Source organism: Parambassis ranga, chromosome 16 (genome assembly GCF_900634625.1).
Source record: "Parambassis ranga chromosome 16, fParRan2.1, whole genome shotgun sequence".
Classification (NCBI taxonomy): domain Eukaryota; kingdom Metazoa; phylum Chordata; class Actinopteri; family Ambassidae; genus Parambassis; species Parambassis ranga.
The window spans coordinates 4511351-4533282 of NC_041036.1; the positions used below are offsets into that span (position 1 = coordinate 4511351).

The window sequence follows — 21932 nt, forward strand, 5'->3', positions numbered from 1 at the left end:
CTCACTGCTTGAACTCCACCACACTCTAACTAAACAGGAGGAGACAGACAATGGGCTTCTAGTAATGTTGGCACTTTTCTGCCAAAACTAATAATTACTGTAACAACAGTTTGTGGATTTTGTACATTTTTAATACTAGCTCTGTTTAAATCAGCTTCTCTGTGGGTTAGGAACACTAAATTGAAGCACTTAAAAGTGATACCTTGCTGTGATGGAATGATTAATTCTTACATTTTAGATAAACATTAAGAATGCTAAGGTAAAAAAATATGTTGCTAAAGCCTGCATTTTATTTTTTTTAAGTACATTCTCAATGCAAAACTCTATTTGCAGTATTATTTTTGTCTTTCTATTGCATGCATTGCCAAATTTCTACAGGAACATATTTGTATTTCTTCCTGAATATTCTCTCTCACAAAGACTGACAACAAAAAGGACAGTTTTCAATATTCCGTCGCCATTTGATTGAGCCGATGACACAAATCGTTATTTACCACCTCCAGATCAGGGACATGCATGCTGTATCTCTAACATTGAGCTGGTCAATATACATCACTTGGCCCCCCAAAGGATTACACCTCTTATCTGAAATGATATTCAATAAAGTATAACCACAGAAATACAGAGTGGAGTGTTCCTGCTCAGATCTGGCTTATGCTGTGAAAGAAATAACACTTTATTGGAATTAAGATCTCAGTCAAGATTACCTGAAGAAACAGCAGTTAGATTTCTGTTCCAGTGCCATGTCCTACACTTTATTCTCAGCTGCCTGGGGACTAGACCACAGTGTACTGTTCCCCACAAGCCATGGGGGTGTAATAGAATGCCTTTATGAAATATATAGCAACGCCCCAGCACCTTCCACAGATCATAGCATGGGTTAGGATATGTGTGTGTGTGTGTGTGTGTGTGAAGCAGAGAGAGGGAAACTAGGTGCTGTAGGCGCCTGACTAATATGGCCTTGCTGAAATGCCCCGCAATCCAAAAAGTCAGTGAGGCGACAGCAAAACTTTCCCCTGGTCCCTTCTCTGATGCTCCACAGCTGTAATATCACCAAGGTGCGCAGGACGATACCACTCACTCATTTGTGCTGGCTAATTAGCTGCTGCAACTTCCTTCCCCACTGCTGTGCCATCCATTTAGCGTTTCTAGCAAAGCGACCATCATTAACTACAGTGGGACGAAGTTAACTCCACTGATGCCAGTGTGTGATACTTTGCTGAATGCGGTCTGGAATAGCAGTGGCGTGGTTTTCTTTTTAAAGCTCACACTCACCAGCTGTCATTAGATTTTCCTTACACGTGTTGTATATAAAGTGGAATTTTCACCCAGATACTGAAATAACTCCTGTCCTAATTTATTCTCTTTTCATTTTCAGTGTTTCGTTTTTCCTTGACATACAAACCCACACACAGCCCCAGCCCTGCACTGTATAGCTTTTCTTTTGAATTTGATAAAGCCTTCAGTGAGTGTGGTTAGAAGCACTTGGGCTGAGGATCTGATGAGAAGTGTGGGGTCTGTCACACACAAACACACACACACACACTGTAAGTACATTCTAATTAGCTGATGTATGCAGGACCTCATCCACATTGGAGGGGTATCAAAAAGCAATCAACGCCCCATCCCTGATGAGCTCAGAGAGACACAGAGATCCACATTGTCTATGGAAAGATGATGCGTGGCTGGACCTCAACTCGGCTTTCCAAACCACCATAATGCCATGCAATCACAAGACATTATGCACAGATCTGAACCCCCAAAGCCACAGGATAGAGGGGGAAAAAAGTAAGGGAATATTGAGTTCATAATTCAAAACCCTGATTATGATGGCCGCTCTTGTGAAAAAAAGCTGCTGTGGAGAGCCAGAAGTGGGAGAATTGGCCTGCAAAGGCCACAAAATGTGGTTATAAATGCAGAGGAGAAACATGTTTAAAAAACTGTCATGATCAAGAGCAATACAGAGCAAATAGCAGGGAAATCATCAGAGTTAAGATGACAACTAGTTGCCATGGAAAACTGAAAAAATTAAGTCAGCAGCGAGTGTATGAGGAGTGTTTCTGAAAACGATTCTTTTCAGTGGAGGGATATCAAATAGAAATACAATATCAGCCACAGCAGAACTGTACGTTATCAGCATGAAATGGTGAAAAAATTAAATGTCCTAAACATAGGATCTAGGATTTTGTCACCCATTCATAATCTAATTTGACCTGAGGCCATACAGCCGATTCGTTTCAGTAAAGACCATAGGTGTTTTAGCTGCAGGCTCCATTGGAGAGAGGCATGTGTGTCACACAAAGACCATCGGTTAGCGACGTACCGAAAGGGACTCTGTATCACCATCTTATCTTCAAAGGACTGGGCAGGGGCTCAGGGGAGCTGTGCCACCGCCTCGCCTCCACACAGACACACACAGAGGGGGGATTTGGACCTGCAAGCAGGAACCAGAGATCTCTCGGCCGGCACCCAGGCCTGGACCCTCCTCCAACTCGCCCGCGGAGAACAGGCAGGGTTCCTGCACACGCGGCACGACATCAGTGAGCTGATCCCCCACCACCACCACCACCCTCCTCCTCCTCATCTCTCCTCCTCCCTTGCAAACCCCCTCCACCGACTGCCTGCCCATTTGCTTCCTGGCCTCAGCTTGACGGAGGGGATGGGATCTGAACTCAACTTAGACACAGAGTTTCCACATTTCACAGATGGCTGGGAGAGGCTTTGCATGGAGGTGAGGAAACAGAGAGAGAGAGAGAAAGAAAGAGAGGGAGCCTCATCGGCAGCGCCGAAGCGGGGCCGATTTCACACCGCGGTAGAGTGCGTTAAAGCAGGCCGCCGTTAATCCACTCACTGAAGGGAAGGCCTGGAGCTATTCCGCCGCCCGACCGCCATCTCCCACCACAAAGCCATAAATGGTGCATTATACAACTGGGCTTCAGAGACACTGCTGATATGCTGATAGGTGGCGGACAAAGACCAAAGCAACCACAGGAGCAGAGCCGCATGCAGGACTGTGAGGGCCTTAGCGCAGGAGCAGAACAGCACACATGTATTCAAGCATGATCTCTCAAACGCTGTACCTGCTGAGGTGTAGACTGTTAGAGCGCTATATCTGTGTTTTTGATCGGAGTTAGTTCAACCTCTGGAATTGGGCTTCGAGACAGAGATGACAGTGATGGACATGCACTAACACTCCTTATTCTTCTGCTCTCCAACAAAATAGCTTTTTTTTTTTTGCTTTCCTTTCTCTCCAGTGCAAATTCATATCTGTAAAGTTACCAAAAAAGTGTTGAAGATGAGTCTTTGAACTAATGAAAGGCAATCATTTTGAATGAGAGGAGACAGGAAATATATAAACATGGGGGAATTTAAATAAATTGCCACAAAGAAAATCACACAGAGGGCAGTGAATTATGTAACGATAAGACAGCCACCAGCCTAAGCCACAAAATGAGATGTTTTACATGAAACGAACAGCGGTCTAGATTAGAGAGCCATCCTGTTTAGACATGAAGCCAATTGGGTTGATATCACATGTAGAGAAAATTTGAAAGATAAGTGGGAACTATGAGAATTGTTATAATCCAACTGTAACAAAAAGCTGAAGTATATTGGCTTTTCCCCCCAGAAGCGCTACACGATAAACATCTTTGATGAAAGAAGTTCATTACTTGTGCACTGTGTAATGTAACATGCTGTATTATGAGTCTAAGCCAACCTACACTGAGGCAGTCTCTAAATGAAGCTCCGGGCATTTAATGGACATCATTAGGTGAAAACATATAAGAGATAATTATGGTAATTACAAATCCCTTTTATTCGCCCTGAGTCTTTGACAAGAAGGTTGTCATATCAACCACTTCAAACAAACAAAGAGTTGTTGTCTCTTCCCCTAAATGATGTCCGGTTCCATTTGGATGTGAATTGTCTTCGGATTATCCTTTTTTTATTGTTTGGTTAGTAGCTCTGAATGGAGGCTACATTTCTTTCAGTGAAAACTTGATTAAAACAAGCGATTCACAATAGTAGAATTTGACTTGCATTTGCATAGCCACTTCATTACAAGTGAGACCTTGATCTTGAAAGCAGCCCTATACAAAGCTAATGGACATGTCTATTAGAGATGGACCCTCAGAGAAACCAAGGTCTTCTATTTAATATCACAGACAACACTATGGGCACCCAAGCCCTGTCTTATTAAATTTCAGCTCCATCACAATGGCTAAAGGAACAAACACTGGCGATATTACTGCTTGTTCTGACACTGAAAAAAAACACCATGCAAGTTAAACCGATTTCAAGTGTTTTTGCCACAAAGGGTCAACTCCGGAGCAACCAGAGCAGTTGAAATATGGTATGGAACATCTTTATAACGAGCCTCAAAGCGAGGGGCAAATCGTAAAAGACTTGGGTGTTTATTTACAATATGCATCCAATCATCCTTTGTCACAGTTCCACGTTCATCTTTTTCCAAAACCGCAGAGAGACACTCGCTGGAGATTCCATTTTTGGCCTCTTTGCTACACAAACTCATAATATGGTGCCGCCTTATCAGATCCTGCTTACAATAACAGATTCACTTCAAGTCAAAGCTGTTGTTTAACTTATTCAGTCCCATGGGAAAATTCAGTTCAAACAAGTCAGGAGACATGTGCCAGTCCACAGCCGTTGATGATGTCAACGGGTCTCTGCTAGTACCAGATTCCTCCAGCACTTTCAATCATTCCTTGTGAGATTACTGCAATAGGATATTACTGTACAAACTATGACCATGTGTCCTGCTGCCACAAAGCTTAGCAACATATTACAGTTTGTCAAAGCAAGCTATTGCGAGGGAGAGATAGATACAGAGAGGAGGAGAGAAGCCATTGACCTTTGTGTCCTTCATATTTGCCTAGCTCCCCCTCAACCCCAATCTTAGGAGTGAAATCATCTGATCCCAAACTAACTGTCAACTGGCTTGTGATGGTGGCAAAGCCAGCAGACATCAATCAATCAGATTTTCTCCTCGTCTATCACAGGAGGCTTTTTTTCCCTGTTTTGCCCGGCTTATCATCTGACCCAGTTGTTATCCTGTTTCTGAAGCTTAAAAAACTTGATTATGGTCAAATGTGTGTCTCAGAGATTCACTGACACATCCTAGACTCCACCAAAAGAAATATATATATATATATATATGTATTATCAGTAATTCACCACATAAATGAACACAGAATGTAATTTTTCAAAATGAGCCTCTTAATTCTACGCTCATGCTGGAAATAAGGAGTTTGAGGCACTTATCTTTGGTTTTCAGGGATGCATGATTGCGTGAACCAAGATAAAAATCCAATCTGATATCATAAGACAAAAAGGCATTTTAGTTGGCTACAGCACTTGCTCAGTGTCAACAGTTTTTAGTAATTACTAGATAAGCATTCTCTGAAATACACAGACAAAGAAAATTGGCTGATTCTGAAATAATAGCGGCTGCATTTCTCTCTGGATGTTTACTCTGTCACTTTACAAAGCCTGCTTTGAGATAATAAGAAGCAGGAGACGTGCACTTTGCGGCACGTCACTTCTTTGGTCACCGCCCAGTGTTTCTCTCACACACACACACACACACACTCCATCTCAACTGATTTGCATAATTTACTGTAAATATAATCGAACATAATCAACCTGCTTCAACTGCAATATGACTCCATTATGGCTATTTCTGTTGCAGCGCTCCCGGCTAATCACATGCAGGCAGATATGGCCTCTGATCACATGATGTGTAAGCTGTGCTGTCAACAGCTTTACCAGCTTTGCAATGGTGCAAATCAAAACACAGCCTCTTTAAAGTATTAACATGTTTTGAAGTTTGTTTTATATTTTCAGCATATTTGACACAAATTGTTTATCTATTTACAAAGCTTTGTCATTAGTGATTTTCCACTCAACCTTTAAGATGCTGTGTGTTTTCATGCCGGAAAATGCTGATGTACAAATTGAACTGAAAAGCTTGTTACTTAATCCTCTGTTGCCACCTATCCCTTAACTATACATGCCTGGTGCATTTCAACCCGATGCAAAGTTCTGCATCGCACCCCACAAACACATTCTGAGTAATTCCTGCCAAGCCAGAGATTTAGACTGAACAGCTATTAAGGCGTCACTTTCTGGGGTGCCAGCTACCATCCGCTGCTCTGGAAATGGGGTTCACCACCAAATTAGCCCATTTCATCATCCTATTTTTAAGATCACTATTTTATACATCTTTTATTTCCTGAAACTGTTTCTACACAATGTCAAGTCAAACTCAAATCTTAGCCAATAAATATACTGTAATTTGCTGACACCACGACAATGCCTGCTGCAAAACGTGAGTCATATTTCCAAATAGTCCTTTTCCTTTCTCCCATCCAAGATTCAGTCAAAACACTAATATCAATTTTGACATATGCCATGAAAATGTTGTGATTAACTGTAGCTAATTAAATTGAAATAAACAAAAGAATCTTTATTGACACATAAAAGTTATTTATATGCCTACAGTGGAAGACTGACAGATTTCCACCCCTGGACTTCATTTTCTTAAAATATGGCAAGAGGCAAGTTCCTGTTACTGGCATAGAGCTGTTTCTCTTCTGGGCTGAGGATATGTCAAAGCATCACACAAATGTGATGAACCCAATATCCATATCCATGATACATCAAAACCTCCGCGTGGCACAAAAATAACTGCAATACCTCAGGAGCAACCTCAGAAATCCCCTTAATTGAGCAATATCTTCATTCCTGATCCATGTGCATCACCAAGGTGAAAAGGGACCGTGCAAGTTAAATGAAAGAAGAATTCATGATGTGTGGCGGCCTCTCTTACTCACCCTGGCTATTTCCCCTCTTGGCAGGGGCCAAATAGAGAATGTTAAATGAGGCAATTGTGTCCTGGAGGCAAAAAAAAAAAAGAAGAAGAAGAAGAAGAAGAAAAAAAAAGCAGGCAGTGGCCCTGCTCTCTGCTCCAACCCTGAGGAGCATTCTGCAGCATGATGAGCTACATCCAAGCACCCAGGCCTGCTGCTACCCAAATAGCTCAGGCCAGAACCTATAGCTTCCCACAAGACCAGGCTGCTCTACGCTCCGCAATATACAACGCACACGCAAAACTCACCGCTAGTTAGTTTACATTTCAATCAACTTTGATACAAAAAAAACACTGTCAATTAAAATTATGTGCAGTTCCAGGTACAGTTGTGAGGTCATTTAAAGCAACACTATGGAGGACTGGATGACCGCTATTATCTGCTACAACAAACGTCTTAAACAAAATATGTTGACTAGCAGCAAAGAACAGCAGCAGACTCCTTCAAAGCTGGAGCTGTGGGCTCAAACATGTCATCAGAACTATCGTTAATTACCTATTAGCATGTTAGCTTCTACCTAGCAATCAGCTTTACTTACTGGTCCAGCAGTAACAGCGCCAGGTCACCGTCAGCCGGACCTCCCTCCTCGTCTTTCAGCTCTGACCGGGTCCATATTAATCCATGTTCGAGCTCTAGCTTTATCCTCGTCTCCTCAGTCATCACTTTAACTTTCTGTGGATCATTCCAGTGAATGTTTGTGGACTCCAACACACACTGTACGTACCGGATGTGCGCATGCTCAGTAATCTGTCGGTCCTGTCGCGGTGACAGGTTCATGGCTTTGCTCTCTCTCACTGCGCGTTCAGTATGGATCTGAATAAATGACGGAGTGGATTTAAAGTATGGACTCCTCACTTAGTTCAACTCTTTCTTCAGTTTATTGTCTGCTTCCGCCATGACTTTGAACGTTGTTTGTGGATGTGACATGTGCCGTAAAGTACAAATGTTGTAGTTTTTTGTTTTTGTTTTTTAGATACAGGTACCTGAACGTTACCTAGTGACAGTGCAGGGATACAGACGCTCTGGAGCAAAGATGGAGGTGTCATGCAATCTGTGGTGAGATGTACCATCAGAGGGATTTTGGAAATACAGTTTGGAGGCTGAAAAACTCCATGGTGTTGATTTATTAATAAATAATTATATTTAAATAAAGGAATTCTGATTCTGATTATCACTGCAAGTTAAGATGATGATGAAATAGTAAATATGAGCCTATAGGCTACTGTCATCCACCACAATGCTAAAATATAAATCTATGTATGATGACCCTTTTCTATGAAGTTTTATTATTTAACTTTTAATAAAACTTTTGATTAAATTGCTCTGTTAGAGTAAACTGTAAATTGTAAATAAATCCTCCTCCACAAACACAAGATCACATGATCAAAATACATTTTAAAAAAGATGAAAGAACAGAAAAAATAAGAAAAAAATGTAATCCAGTGCAATCATCATGACTCATTGTTTCATATCACAATACCACGAGCACCACAAAGAGTGAGCAGCAGGATATACACTGTAGGCTGAGGCCTGTAGAAATACCAGGATGTAGAGCGTGATGTGTTAACATTCTGTGGTGGTGGCTGCAGGAAACTGATCTCCCCTGCAGTCCCACACTGTCAGCTATACAGACATATACTCTACGGTGACACCTCTGATAATCAAAGCTTTGTCTGGGTCTTAAAAGGACGTACTTGAACAACAGCGAGACCAGAGGCCCTCTTTGCTGTAATGGCCTTTGGACATCAATATTTAAATCTTACATCTCTGTTGTGATTAGAATGCGGCCTTTCTCTGTGTTTTTCTTTTTCCTCCACCCCCCTCTCTCCTGAAACAACAAGGTGGGGGCGAGAAAAAAAGCTTAAATCGATGATCTTTGAGTCTAAACTAGATTCCTAAGCAGTTTGCCACTCTCAGCAGCAAGATAAGATAAACTCTCTTTGACCTAAGAGATGAAGTTGCCATGACGATCAGGGAGTCCACTTTCTCTATTGATATTTTGCTGATGTAACAACAAATGGAACTAGATCCTGCTCTTGATAATGGTGATTAATTAATACCAATATTGATCCCTACAAGGAACAGACAAGGCTATTAACTTAAAGCGGGCTGAAAGTCAATTGTTACCCAGGGGCTCAATGGGCATCATTGATATCAAATCTAAATAAACAGAGAGGAGTATACCGCTTGGGAATCTGAAATGTGAAATACACAATCAGCGACAGCAAAAACATAAACACATTTTGTTTTTCGATCTGCACACATTTCTAAAATTAACATTTTATCCATGCTGGTGGCAGTGAATAAAAAAACACACACACACACACACAATGGTGACAGCTTGAACCAGCGATTATTGGAATAATAGCAGTGGAATTCAGGAAAGAGGAAGATAAAGAGGAAACTGTGTGAGGAAGTGACCTCCACCTTTGCAGCAACCCTGCCCACATTTCACACTGCTGTCCAGGCACACTGCATGCTGCAGTTACAGAGAGACAGGGCAGGATTAGGCACCGTCAGTCCATCGGCTGCCAACCCTTAGCTTGTCCAAAACACAGAACGGCTCCTCCTCCTCCTCCTCCTATAGCTGTGCATGTCTGCGATATAAGCAGCAATTGAAATGCAGCGAGCACAATTTTAGAAGCAACATTTCAGTTTAGACACAATAGGAAGGAACATTAAAAGGAGATGACATTCATCTGCATTGTTGTTTTGTGTCAAAAGTGAGGAGGCAATTGGGGATCCTTCAGCTAAGACGAGGCAACAGCACAAGCTGTTATTGGCAGGGAACAGATGTTTGAGGGAAAGTTGGCATTCAACAACCATTCTTCGTCTGACAGAAATCAACAAGAGAAACACAAGAGACATGCCGTGATTGTCACCCAACGAAAGAGAGACCCTTAAATATACAGAGGGAGGCTGGCATGCAAACATTTTTTTTGATTTCTACACCCCCAAAACATCTGACTGCTGCAAGTTGCCAACATTTGTGGGCCAAAGGGTGAAACACAGCATATACGACTTCCACAGCTTTTTTTTTTAATATATATATATATATATATATATACACAAGACAGCAAGAGATGAGCTAAGTTGTGAGGAAATATGGATGAGGAGTCTGTCTAAGTGAGAGAGAGAGAGAAAAAAAAGCTCACACGCTTCGATCCCTCTGCTAAAACACGTAGCCACATGCTCGACGAGCATACTGTACATGCACCGATGTATACACAAGCAAACGCACACAAATTCAGATACAGGATGTTGGCAGTCAATTCAGTAAACACTCCCCTTATCCTTTACTAGTGTAATCTGCCTCTGATAAATGCCCCTCAAAGATAGAAATGTCACCTGATATGATAAACAGTATGCTGACGTTACATAAAGTGGCCTTATGCTAAGGAGCTGGAGAGATTAACTGTACAGCAGAGATGGAAAAAATGGTTGCTATGATAAAAAGCAGACTTCAAGCTGTAGCACAGAACGCTCTGACTTGACTGTAGTTCAGTTTCAAGCTGACTAAATGAGAAGAGCAGGCACCTTTAAGGGTGACATATACAATATACAGATTGTATGGTAAATAAATGCATTTACCAGGCATTTAATTACACATTATTTGCATTTGAGCAGTTTAAATACATGCTTTTTTTCACCAGCTTAATGCAGCCAAGAAAATAGAGCAATATTTACCACAGTAGATCACTAATCCCTGTTCCAACTTTACCCACAGGGTATTGTGGGTAAGAAAAAAAAATAAATAAAAAAATACACACTAACAAAAGAGGGAAAAACATATTGTACACAGCAGCTTTACAGATGTAAGATGGCTATCACATGAGTAGATTAGGCATTTTGACAGTATGACATAGTGGTAAGCTCTGGGGAACTCTGTGCACTTGCCACTCGGATGCAACACAAAACTTACAGTAATCACTACAGTATGGAGCCTGGTGCGTGTTCGTGTGTTGAGCTAAGGAGCCACATGAATTCTCAGCCGGTCCGTATACTGAAGACAACAGTAAAGGGGAAAACACTAAGTCAGTTTAATAAGCACATTTGACATTAGATGTCCGCGTGTGGCCTCAGAGGGGCCGCTTCAATATGTTCCCATAAACACTGGTGGAGGCATGCTCCCTACATCATCCAGATTCCCCTTTACGCCAAGAAACTTTGGGGGGCAATTTTACAGAAAAATTACTCTGAGGGGCCTGGTTTCAATTCAGCCTGTTCATATCTTTCCTTCCTATTAAGCATCAAAATGTTCTCCTCTCAGTACGAATAGAGGTATGGACACCACCAGCAGCAGCAGCAGCAGCAGCAGCAGCCGGGGGAGAGGCAAAGAGGTAGTGGGGGGGAGGAGGAGGAGGATGAGGATGGGAGAAGAGAGGATAGAGGGAGCTTGGTGGAATTCACACATCATATTACAGCAGCTAATCGCAATCCGCAGAGCATCAGCGATATTTTCATCATTCCTGTCAAATTCTACTGACCCGCCTCGAAACGACTAACAATCTGGGCAATTTATTGGCATATTGGCACGGGGTGATAAGGCTAAAAACAACAGCAGCTAGCAGCTGGCCCCGGGAGATGAGCTGATAACATTGATATGTGCTCCCACACAAAACACCTCCACCACTATCTCCTCTTTCTATCAAACTCTTATTACAATAAAAGTGTATGGAGGGTTTTTTTTTTTTTCGCTTTCTTGGAAAAAGCAACAAGGGGAGGGGGACACAGAAAGGGGGCCAGGGATATATATATATATATATATTTATATAAATATATATATATGAAAAAAAATCAGATGTAACATTTCAGAGAAAAAAAAAACAAGGGGGGAAAATACATAATTTATCACTGTATTATCGGGATATCCAGGCAGCCTAATCAAGGAGCACTGAGTGACTATTTTTTGCCTTATCATCCAAAGTGGTGGAAACGGAGAAGGAATTATCAGCCAGCTGCAGATTGCTGGGCTGGAATTTTAATGGTAATAATCGGGCTTCTGATGGTATATCTTCTCTGCTTATCTTTCCCATTATCTGGCCTTATCTCCCCAGTCATCGGAGCAAATTAATGGTGCTCTTTCAGCATCGCCTTTTTATCACCGCTCAGAGAGCACCCAAGGGGAAAGAATAAGCAAAATATTAAAATACTGCATAAATCACAATTTTAGATAACGGTCCAATGTATGCAGGAGGGGAGGGGGGGGGGGGGGGGGCAGAAGGGGAAAGGGGGGTGGGGGGGTACTGCGCCCAACAACCTTTTTGTCCTTTAGAATGACTGTCTGTGCTGACTTTCTGTGCAATGCCTCCTCGGCCTGTTTTTTTTTTTTCCCAGAGTTCCTGGGGTAGGGAGAGAGGAGGATCTAGGCTCCTCCTGACCTTTCTGTTTCCAAGTAGAGCTCGATTATACGGCTGCACAGCGGCTCCACATTAACAAGATCTTACACATGACATACTAATTCACAAAAGGCCAGGCCACGATGACGAAAGCACAACACTAGGCGTTCGACTTTTTTTTTCACTCGACAACACAAAAATTTGGATGCCACGATGGGATTGGTCCAAAAAAAAAGTGAGCGGGCCTGTCACGTCACACGCTGCCGTGCCTCTTTGTTGACGAAGAACCAGTTTTGGTTTTTAGCAGTTGATGCCAGCAAAGAAACACAAATATGAAAGTCAAATATAGTTAAAAATAAAAGGAGTTTTTTGAAAAATGATTTTTTTCACTATCAACGCTGAAGGTAAGTACACTGCCCTGAGCTCTTCTGAACTTTATGAAAAACTATTATTAATACTTCAGACTGTGCATTTTAAAGAATAAAGTAGAATATTCAAAATATTACACAAGTAAATAAAAGATAAAATAGATTTTTTTTAATTTAAAATCCATTTATGTTATTTCTTATTTTTATTATAATAAAATGAATAGAGGGGTATATAAAATATTGATAAATCCCACTTTTTCTTACTTAAAAAAGCAAAAATATAGATTTTAAACAACAAGGCTGCTTAAAAACAAACAACAGTTTACAAGCTGTGAATAATTAAAAGGCAGTTACATGTGAAATAAAACAAAACAACGCTAAATCTCTTCTGTCGCACAAATCTCAGGAAAAACACTCCAACATGTGTACCAACATGCACATGCCCTCATTAAATAATGTGTGTGAGTTGAAACACACACACATATACACCTCACACACGCCTACATATAGGCACACGCAAACAATATTTCTCTGAATGTGATAACTTGAAGAACCGATTAGCAACATCACACCTTTTAGAGTAGACTGCATGTACTCTGCCTTTAGCCTCCTCCAGAAGCAGCAAGCAGTGGACTGAACTCACACACACACACACACACACACAGATGTCAGCTGTATTTGAGAGGTGGAAGTGTGTTTATGTCTGTGCTGGTATAGTGTGTGGGTGTGTGTGTGTGTTAAAATCCCCACATATTCATGGATGATCTTTAAAATCATTAAAAATGATGAAAAGTTGTTTAAAACATTTTATTAAAAATGTCTAAAATTCTATAATGATTAATTGGTACACTTACCAATTAATGCAGGCCTGGAGGTGGTACAGAACTCTTTTTTAAAAAAAGCCACCCCACAAATAATATTATTAATAATAATAATAATAATAATAATAAAATCTACATATTGTCATCATATACTGGTAAATATGAAAATTAAAACTTGCCACATTCATCAGTATCATCAAGCACAGCTGTCTAATCAATATTTATGCCATCAATAGGTTATTCCCTGAAGTTTGTGTGTATGCACACACACCTGCAAGTGAGTGTGTGTATGTGAAAAAGAAAAATGTGGAGTGTGAAAGAGTTGATGTGTGTGTGTGTGGGTGTGTTACAGTTAAAAACATCTTAAACCAGGTTCCTTATTATTGGCCTATAATTTACAATTAGCGCTAATTAACTGGCACATAAGGCTCCAGGAGAAGAGTCTCCACGTCCAGTCAGAGTGATGCCCTGATATACACACATTGTGGATGAACACCACGACAGAGTAACAGCAAACAAACAAGCAAATAAGTTGCTTTTTTTTCTGTAACTTGGCAGCAGCGGTGAAACTTTTCAGCCAGCAGCACCGTGGGATCTGGATTGTAAATGATCTCTTCAAAAACACACACACACACACACGCTCTATCTATCTGACTGCGGAGGGAGACTGGAGTGTATGGACCGTGACAGGCAACACATGAGTGGCGATAGTTGTGCGCTGCTGAATCAGCTGCAGTGTGGTCACTATCGTTACAATATTCTACAAACTCTAATAAGCTCGGAGACGCCGTGTAGACAACATTTTTTTTAAAAAAAACTTACGTTTGATCTGCCTGGGGTTGCTCTGCTTCCTTCGGGACATGCCTGCTGTGCGGCTGGTCAGTGAATCCAGGTGTAGTACTGACAGATCGATAGGTTTTGGTTCATCCAAGCAGCCGGTTTTGGGTTTTTGTCTGATGGAAATTGAGAACGAAAAAGAAGAAGAAGAGGAAGAAGAAGAAGAAGAAGAAGGGGGGCACCGGTACTTTTTACGCACAAGTCTATCGTTCCGTCTGTCTTTCCTTTATCTTTCTCGTCTCTCTGGCTCTGGCTCTGGCTTTCTCTCTCTCTCTCTTTCACTCTCTCACACACACGCATACACACCCTCCCTCTCTCTCTCTTTCCTCTCTCTCTCTCTCTCTCTCTCTCTCTTAGCACCGTTCTCCGTGATGAGGCTGCGCTTCGCCGCGATCCGCACGGACTGACTGGGGAGGTGAAAGCGTTTCGCGCTTTTGTTTGAAGATAAGGTTTGTTCCTCCCCGGGTACCGTAGCCGCGGCTTCGTGAACTTCACTTGATCCACAATTACTTTTACTTCCACTTATTAATTAGCGTCATCCTTTTATTAAAGGAGGTAAATAAAAAAGAAGAAGAAGAAGAAGAAGATGGAGCTCCAGCCGGTGACCAACCAGGACGCATCACAGTGACATAACAACCAAAAATATAATCATCATTTTCAAAATCTTTTCTCCTGTTTGATTCTGCTTTTTTGCATTTTTTGTGTCTACACACACACACACACACACACACACACACACACTAAAAAAAGTGAAAGTGCAGCCCGGGGTAATTTAATACAGCATGTGGTCCTATTCATATCACCAGCCAATCTAAGCCTGAAACACAGCAGGATTACAGCTCAGATGCAGCTTGGCCACTTTTTCTCCCATGATGCACTGTGAGGGCTGACATGCTTTGACCTTAAATGGCTTGACCTCTTGTGTGTGAGATTAAAAAAGATCCGACCAGTGTAAATATTCCAGATTCGAGCCCACACACTGTGGAAAAAAAAATGTTCAGCTTGTAAAAAAATAAATTCAAATTGTAAAAGTAAGAGAAATATATCCCTCACTCTGTTTATTTATCAATATTTAACAAACTGTCAATCATAATAAGAGCAGCTCATCTTAATTAGTCTGCCTATGGAAGAGAAAAATATTCAGAATATTTAAAGAGAGAGAGGGGGGGCAGAGAATAAGAGAGAGAGAGAGAGAGAGAGAGAGAGAGATTCAGAAATCATTCAGATTTTGACTGCCATGTTCTGAATAGTTGCCCAAACTGGAAATCACTCTCTTCAATTAGCCAGTTGGACTGCCAAGGAAGACAAGCAAGTGGCCTGTGAAATTATCTTGTAACCCAATTCCACAACTTTGGAATGGAGTCTGAAACTACAGAATAATTTATGTGGCAGGAGGGTCAGCAGGAGGAAAGCATCTGTCCTGAAAGCGTCCTGGTTTTGTCCCCGCTCCTGTGTTTGTCTCCTCTGTCCCCGGGTGGTTAAAGTTTCTCTCTCTGTCTTCTTCCTGTACATCTTTGGTCATGATCCAAACACGGTGACGTTGGGGGACACTGGTAGATGTAAACAGTGTTTTAATCTCACAGCAGAGTCATATATAAAAACATATATTTTTTCTATTTTATTTTAAATTATAAATGTAGCAGTCCCACACACACACACACACACACACACACATTCTAAAATGACCATGTTAAACATCCATAAAGAGCGTTTACTGGCCATATTAGGACCCCAGCACCAAAATCAATAATGATTTGTGGTAAGAGCAACAACACAGTGAGAGAGGAGAGTCAAATTGCCAGCTGAAGATTAATTTAACGCCACTCCTAAATCCTCTGAGACTGGAGCGTGGTTCTTCTGTGCTGTTCCTGAGCCCCAGTGGCTTGTTTGAAGCCGACTTTGATTGACAGGTACAAATCTGCGAGAGGAAGAGAAAGCTTTTTTTCACTGCTCAGACCAGATGGTTGTGATAATTAACATGATACTGTTTCCATCGCAGGGGAAATCACTGACACAAGGTTGGTCATATTAATAGGTGAAGGTATACTGTATGCTGTGGAGATGCTGCGCAGTGCACTCACATAATCTGATTACAGGGGGAAAGGTTGATTTAATGTGCTAAATCATTTGATTAGAACTGCCAAGTCACATTTGGGCAGTGCCAGTCAGTGTCGGGGCAGCGGAGGTGGGCCGTCTGGTGGCTTCATCGTGTTCATTCTTTAGAAAAATTACCTTTCAGAACAATAAGTGTAACGATGCCTCATTGATGTGCACAAATACACCTCAGCCCATCTCCACCTGTGTGCCTCATATACAGGATATAATTTGATATTGATCATTCAGGTTGTGTATCTATATATTGGCAGTATCCATGACCTTTTAGTGTTTTAAAAAATAGGCTGTGTTAATGAGGCTGACTCCTTTTTAAATGTGTGAAATATCTGCTCTCATAAAAAGTCACACACTTATCAATCGAGGAGCTGTAAAAAAATGATTTAGATTTTTGCACATATAGACCTTTAATCGACTTTTCCCATAAATTAATAATAATAAATAAAGCGATACTCTCTCCCTGATAACTGAAAGTACTATGACGTGACTCAGTCAGTGCAACTGAACATTGACTTTAATAAGTAAAATGCACAACATATATGAGAGGTGGCAGAGATGTGTTTTAAGCTGTGATGCAGTAATAATATTTATGTTGCTGCACAAAACTGGCAGCTTGAGGCTGTCATTTCATTTTTTCAACCAATTTTTATGCCTTCTATTACATTTTGGACACTTTTATTGTAGTTGTAGGTTAAAATCTTTGCATATAGCCAAGTATACAGTTAAATGCATAAGTGAGCTGCTGCTATATATTTATATATAATTCCAACTAATAATGGATGATAAAAAAAAGACAAAAAAACCCCATGACACCAGTCATTTCTCAGCCCCTCCCTCCCTAACAATGAAGTTCATTTTCCCATCCATGGCTTATGATTGCATCCTAACAAAGTGACACAGCAAGTGATTCACACAACTTCACCAGGTGTTCATATGTTAACAAGAAATCTGTGTTATTGTGTTATTTTCATGCTCTTCCGCTATAACCTTCTTAATAACAGCTGCAGTCCTCCTCTAACACTGTTTAAGTGAGCTGCTGTGCTGACTGAGTAATATCACAGGGAGTCTGGCATGTCAAATTACTAGGTTGATTTCTTTAAGGGATCACACATGTCCAGTGGCGCTGGGAGTGACAGCCATCGCGTGGACAGGAACTAGTTCCTTAAAGAGCAGCCTCAGCAGCTCAACTTGGACATCAGTGTTATGAGTTTGCCTGCTGCGGTGTCACCCTCTGGCTGTTAGGGATTGGTTTGTCTCGCGAGGAAGTGAGGTGTGTGTGTGTGTGTGTGTGTGTGGAGTGATGGGGTGCTGTAGGTCCTCAACACATATAGAGATACTGTAAGAGAGAGAGAGAGAGGAGAAGGAGAAAAACACCTGGAACAGGAAGTTCTACACAAGTAAATCAAACTGAGGAGTTTATATTCTGTGTTTGCACATCTCACTATAAGATTTGATTATTTTTTTCAAACAAATCTGTGTCCTTGAGTGGCCTGGATTTAGCAACCGCATCCCAAAGTCCTGCTTTACTCCAGAAACCACCCTCTAAATGACATAACAGCACATCAGTATGACGCATAACTTTTAACAGCACTAATGTGGAGTTGTTGTTGTTGTGTCCATCCTGGGTAAGATGCTGGGGCTGGTTGTGGCTGAATGCCCCAGCTCTCCAACTCCCCCCCACTCCCACCCCCACCCAGCCCCATCCATCCAACCAGCCAGCAGCTCCAGCAGCAGTGAGCAAACAGATGTCTGAGAGAGTGCCCACTCCGCTGGCCGAGCTGCCAAAACCACCCGCAGCCCTGGAGGCCTCAGCGCCAGCTCTTTCCAGGGAGGCTTCACTCTTCGCACCACCAGCCCCCCCACAACCCCACCCCCTCCCTCCTTCTTCCCCTTTTCTCCATCTCCTTTCCATCCCTTCCGTTTACTGGGAAGATATAGTGTAATGTGCCATGTGCTTTGAAACACGGCAGCGAGAGGAAATGATGAAAAAAAAAAACATCGACACGAAAAAAAAAGCAATCAAAATGCCACACAACCCCAAAGCATCTTAAGATTACACCGAAACATTAAAGTCTAGAAAAGTGATGAAAATACAAAAAGAGGGCGGGATGAACAAACTATGCTCCTCCCATTGGGAGTGTGTAAATCTGTAAATAAAGGCTTTCTGGGAAAGAGGAGGAGGAGGAGGAGAGAACCACAGGGCAGTATATTCTTACTGCTAATCTCACTGTCTTTTTATGTGGTCAAAAGCTGAGATTGTGACACCTCCAGGGGATAACCGGCGAGCCGTTTTATGGATTAAAATCATAAATATCCCTCCTCGTTTCAAAGAGGTTCATTTCTTAAAATAATAGCGTTGCATTATTAAGAAAGGAGAAAAGTAAAGATTTGGAAAGTGAGGGTATGCAGCCTGTAGAAAGAATAACTGACCACTTCATATTGAGCTCAGCGTTGTTTCAGAAATGATATTATTAACATTAAAAGTCATGAAGAAGGACGTGAGGTCACTGAAGTAGTTTTACCACGAAGTAATCTGTATCATATTGAAATGCCATGTTAGTAGATATGATGTCAATGATTTATGGATTATTCATTTTGCAACACAACATGCACAGTGTGCTGCATGGTCTCACAATGCAGCAGCCAGATTTAATGTGCTGTGTGCATGTTTTTAGACAATACGGAAAGAAAAATAGAGAAAATAGACTCAGACTTTATTTAGCAGATCTTCAAATATCCTTAAAAGTTAATAAAGCAGGAGCAAAAAATGTGCAATGTAACAGAAAATGACAGTGAATCACGCATACCTGAAGTTACATCAAAATGAGTAAATAATTTATACATTTATGCCAGATTATTTTTAACCATTTCGTTAATTTCCACTCAGTTTACTGAGTCCATTTTCCTCCTGAATATTTTAAAAATCTGCCAAACTCAATAGCCAGAGGAGGAGCACCAGTTCCCAGTGAAGGGTCTTTGCCCCCCCCCCCCCCCCCCCCCCCAGAGGCAAACAGGAGCTTGTCTTAAAATACAATTAATATAAATAGAGTGATTATCCTCACAGAGTGTGAGATGTTGTTCATCATTTTAACAGAATTCAAGAGAAAGCCCCTCTCGCAGTCTGTGTTTGTTTATGTGTGTCAGCATATAGCTCACTGCAGTGATGTCCATGCTTCAGTCTATCACTGTTTGTGAGTCAGACGTTTGTACGCTAAGTGTCCAAATAACATATTTCCCTGCTTTATACATGAGCACCTCATGTGTTTTGACACTGTGTGATTTAACGTTATTCATTTTTATGAGGTCAAGTAAATTATATTTGATATGTGTAGTTGATTTTCACCCCCCCCCCCTTTTTCCCTATATATGCATGAGTAACTGAAGACCCACATCTGAACAGCAGCATTATAATACAGTCTGTTGATGTATTTTATAAGTGTGTCTGCTGGTTTATTACATATGCAGAGGCATCAGTGCACAGCAAAATGGAAAAATGCATCAATATATTCACAGAAAGGCAGGCCGTAGACAGCTCAGAAAATAAATCTACATCTGCCAGGCTCCATGCAAACAGCAGAGCCATCCTTAATGGTGAAACCATCGATGAAAAACAGATAAAAATATTAAATATTCAGACATTCCTTTCACCCGGTATCAAAAGCGTCCAGATGTGGGAAGCTGAAGTTGTTATCATGAAGCCAACGACAGGCATTGAAAGAAATTCCTCTGAATTTTCAACCATATAAAAGTATTTTATGGCATGCAAATAAATGGTAATTTTTGACTATGGAGGGAAAAAAACATGCCAATAAACCCTATCATTTGGGACTAAAACTCCACAAACAGGAGACACTTTCAATTTGCTTTGCCTGTCTCCCCGCGTTAGATGCTTGCGATTGCCGCGAAATTAATCCATTTAACAATCTGTGGCTTAAATTTGAGGATTTCCAGTTTTTTTAGAATATCAATAAGTTCCAATTGAAGAGAGGATTCTTTTGCAATTCAGGCATGTGCAGGCGATAACGGCAGAGTTGGCATGAAGAGAGGCAAAGATGGATTAATTATGCAGAGAACATGGAAATTCTGCTTATCATCGCTTAGCAAAGGAGCCCAGCTCACATAATCAGAAAACGAGGATGAAGAAAAAAAAAAAAATAACAATGCAATGGCACCTTCCAGCCCATCATCTTACAAGTTAGATTTTTCCTGTAATTAAAAAGTAACATACAATTATATTCATATCTCATATGCAGACTATGAGTGGGTGTATATTAAATAATTGCATTGGGATATAAGAGTTAAAAAAAAATATGGAAGTTAAAAAAAATCTGGTTTCACAGGGGTATAACTCCCCTGGGTTTGGATTGAACTACTTAGAAACTGCAAACTTAAATTATCTTTGGAAAGCAAACAAAGACAAAGGCTAAAGAGAGAAGACAGAAGCTGCTGTATATTTACTTAGTTATGTTTTTTTTACAAACATGCTCTTGGTGCATTTTGCAAACAAGAATAATAATGTCTAAAGGCAGTTGTGGTAAATCCCCTCTGAGGATGCATGATATGGAAAGATATATGCTGCATTTTGTTTCTCATTTCATGTCGTCTTCAGATTTCACCATCACACGTTCTGCGTTTCAGGATGTCGAGGAGCTGTGTTCAGCCTGCCAGCTCTGTGAGAAGCAGCTAATATGTGCTGGGCTTATAGGCTTGCATTTTCCTTCCTTAGTCCTTAAAGAGGAGCAGATTAAACTGTTAATGTGGTACAGTAGTTACAAACAGGGTAGAAGGTTTAAAACCTCCTTTTTTTCTGGGAGAAAAAAAAAAAAATGAAAAATAAAGGATGAAGGCCATAGGTTGATGCTATAGCATTAAAGGTTGGCAGATGAATCGAAGAAATGACAAGCTTACAATGTAAAACTGTTGCAGGGGGAGAGAGTGGCAGCTGCTTCTGTCCTTTCTAAGGTCTGTCTGATGAAGGTTTGTAATGTCAGATTTAAACAAAAACATCATCTCATATCCTAGCAACAACACTCTGGATGCCATAAGAGCACCAGAAGTGATACATAACACATTCAGGACTCATGTTTCCAATTAAGAAACACGTGCTGGAAAACGCAGCGGAGCTGTTTTGTTTTGCTCCTCTGCTTTATTTTCAAGTTAGCAGCAGTGTGAAAAGTTACATCGCGAGGTCAAAGGGGGGGAAGAAGTGCGGAACAGTAAAGTGATTCAAGCTTCTCTTCTATAATCATTCTGTCTCATATGTTTAGTAAATGATGGACCCACTCCACTATCTTAGCCCATCCTGACTTTTTTTTTTCAGCAGAAGCAAATCCCTTGAAACTTCTCTAATCAGACTTTTTTTTTTTTATTTTTTTTTTTTTATCCGAGATAGCTTTCCAGTTCGCTTGCAGATTGTGGCGGCCTTTCAGACGGCTCACCTGTTGCTTGAGCCTTGATTTCGCTTTTTGATCAGAGGGCCCCTTTGACAAAAGAAAGGAAAGAAGAGGATGAAGAAGAGGGAGAGGCAAGAGAAAAGATCCTTATCGAATGCTCTCCAACGGACAA

General features: G+C 41.1%; 1 protein-coding gene across 2 annotated transcripts in view; it reads right to left on the bottom strand.

Moving 5' to 3' along the window:
* The window catches only part of zfpm2a (zinc finger protein, FOG family member 2a), a 108235-nt gene extending 93704 nt beyond the window's left edge, over positions 1 to 14531 (bottom strand). The window contains exon 1 of one of the 2 annotated variants that reach the window (XM_028426436.1): positions 14241 to 14531. In XM_028426436.1, coding sequence (XP_028282237.1) covers positions 14241 to 14280 — 40 coding nt within the window. In that variant the 5' untranslated portion in view covers positions 14281 to 14531. Of the gene's footprint in view, positions 1 to 7428; positions 7589 to 14240 lie in introns of those variants that run through there. The other variant, XM_028426437.1, reaches the window with a different exon arrangement.
* Between the last annotated feature and the right edge of the window lie 7401 nt (positions 14532 to 21932).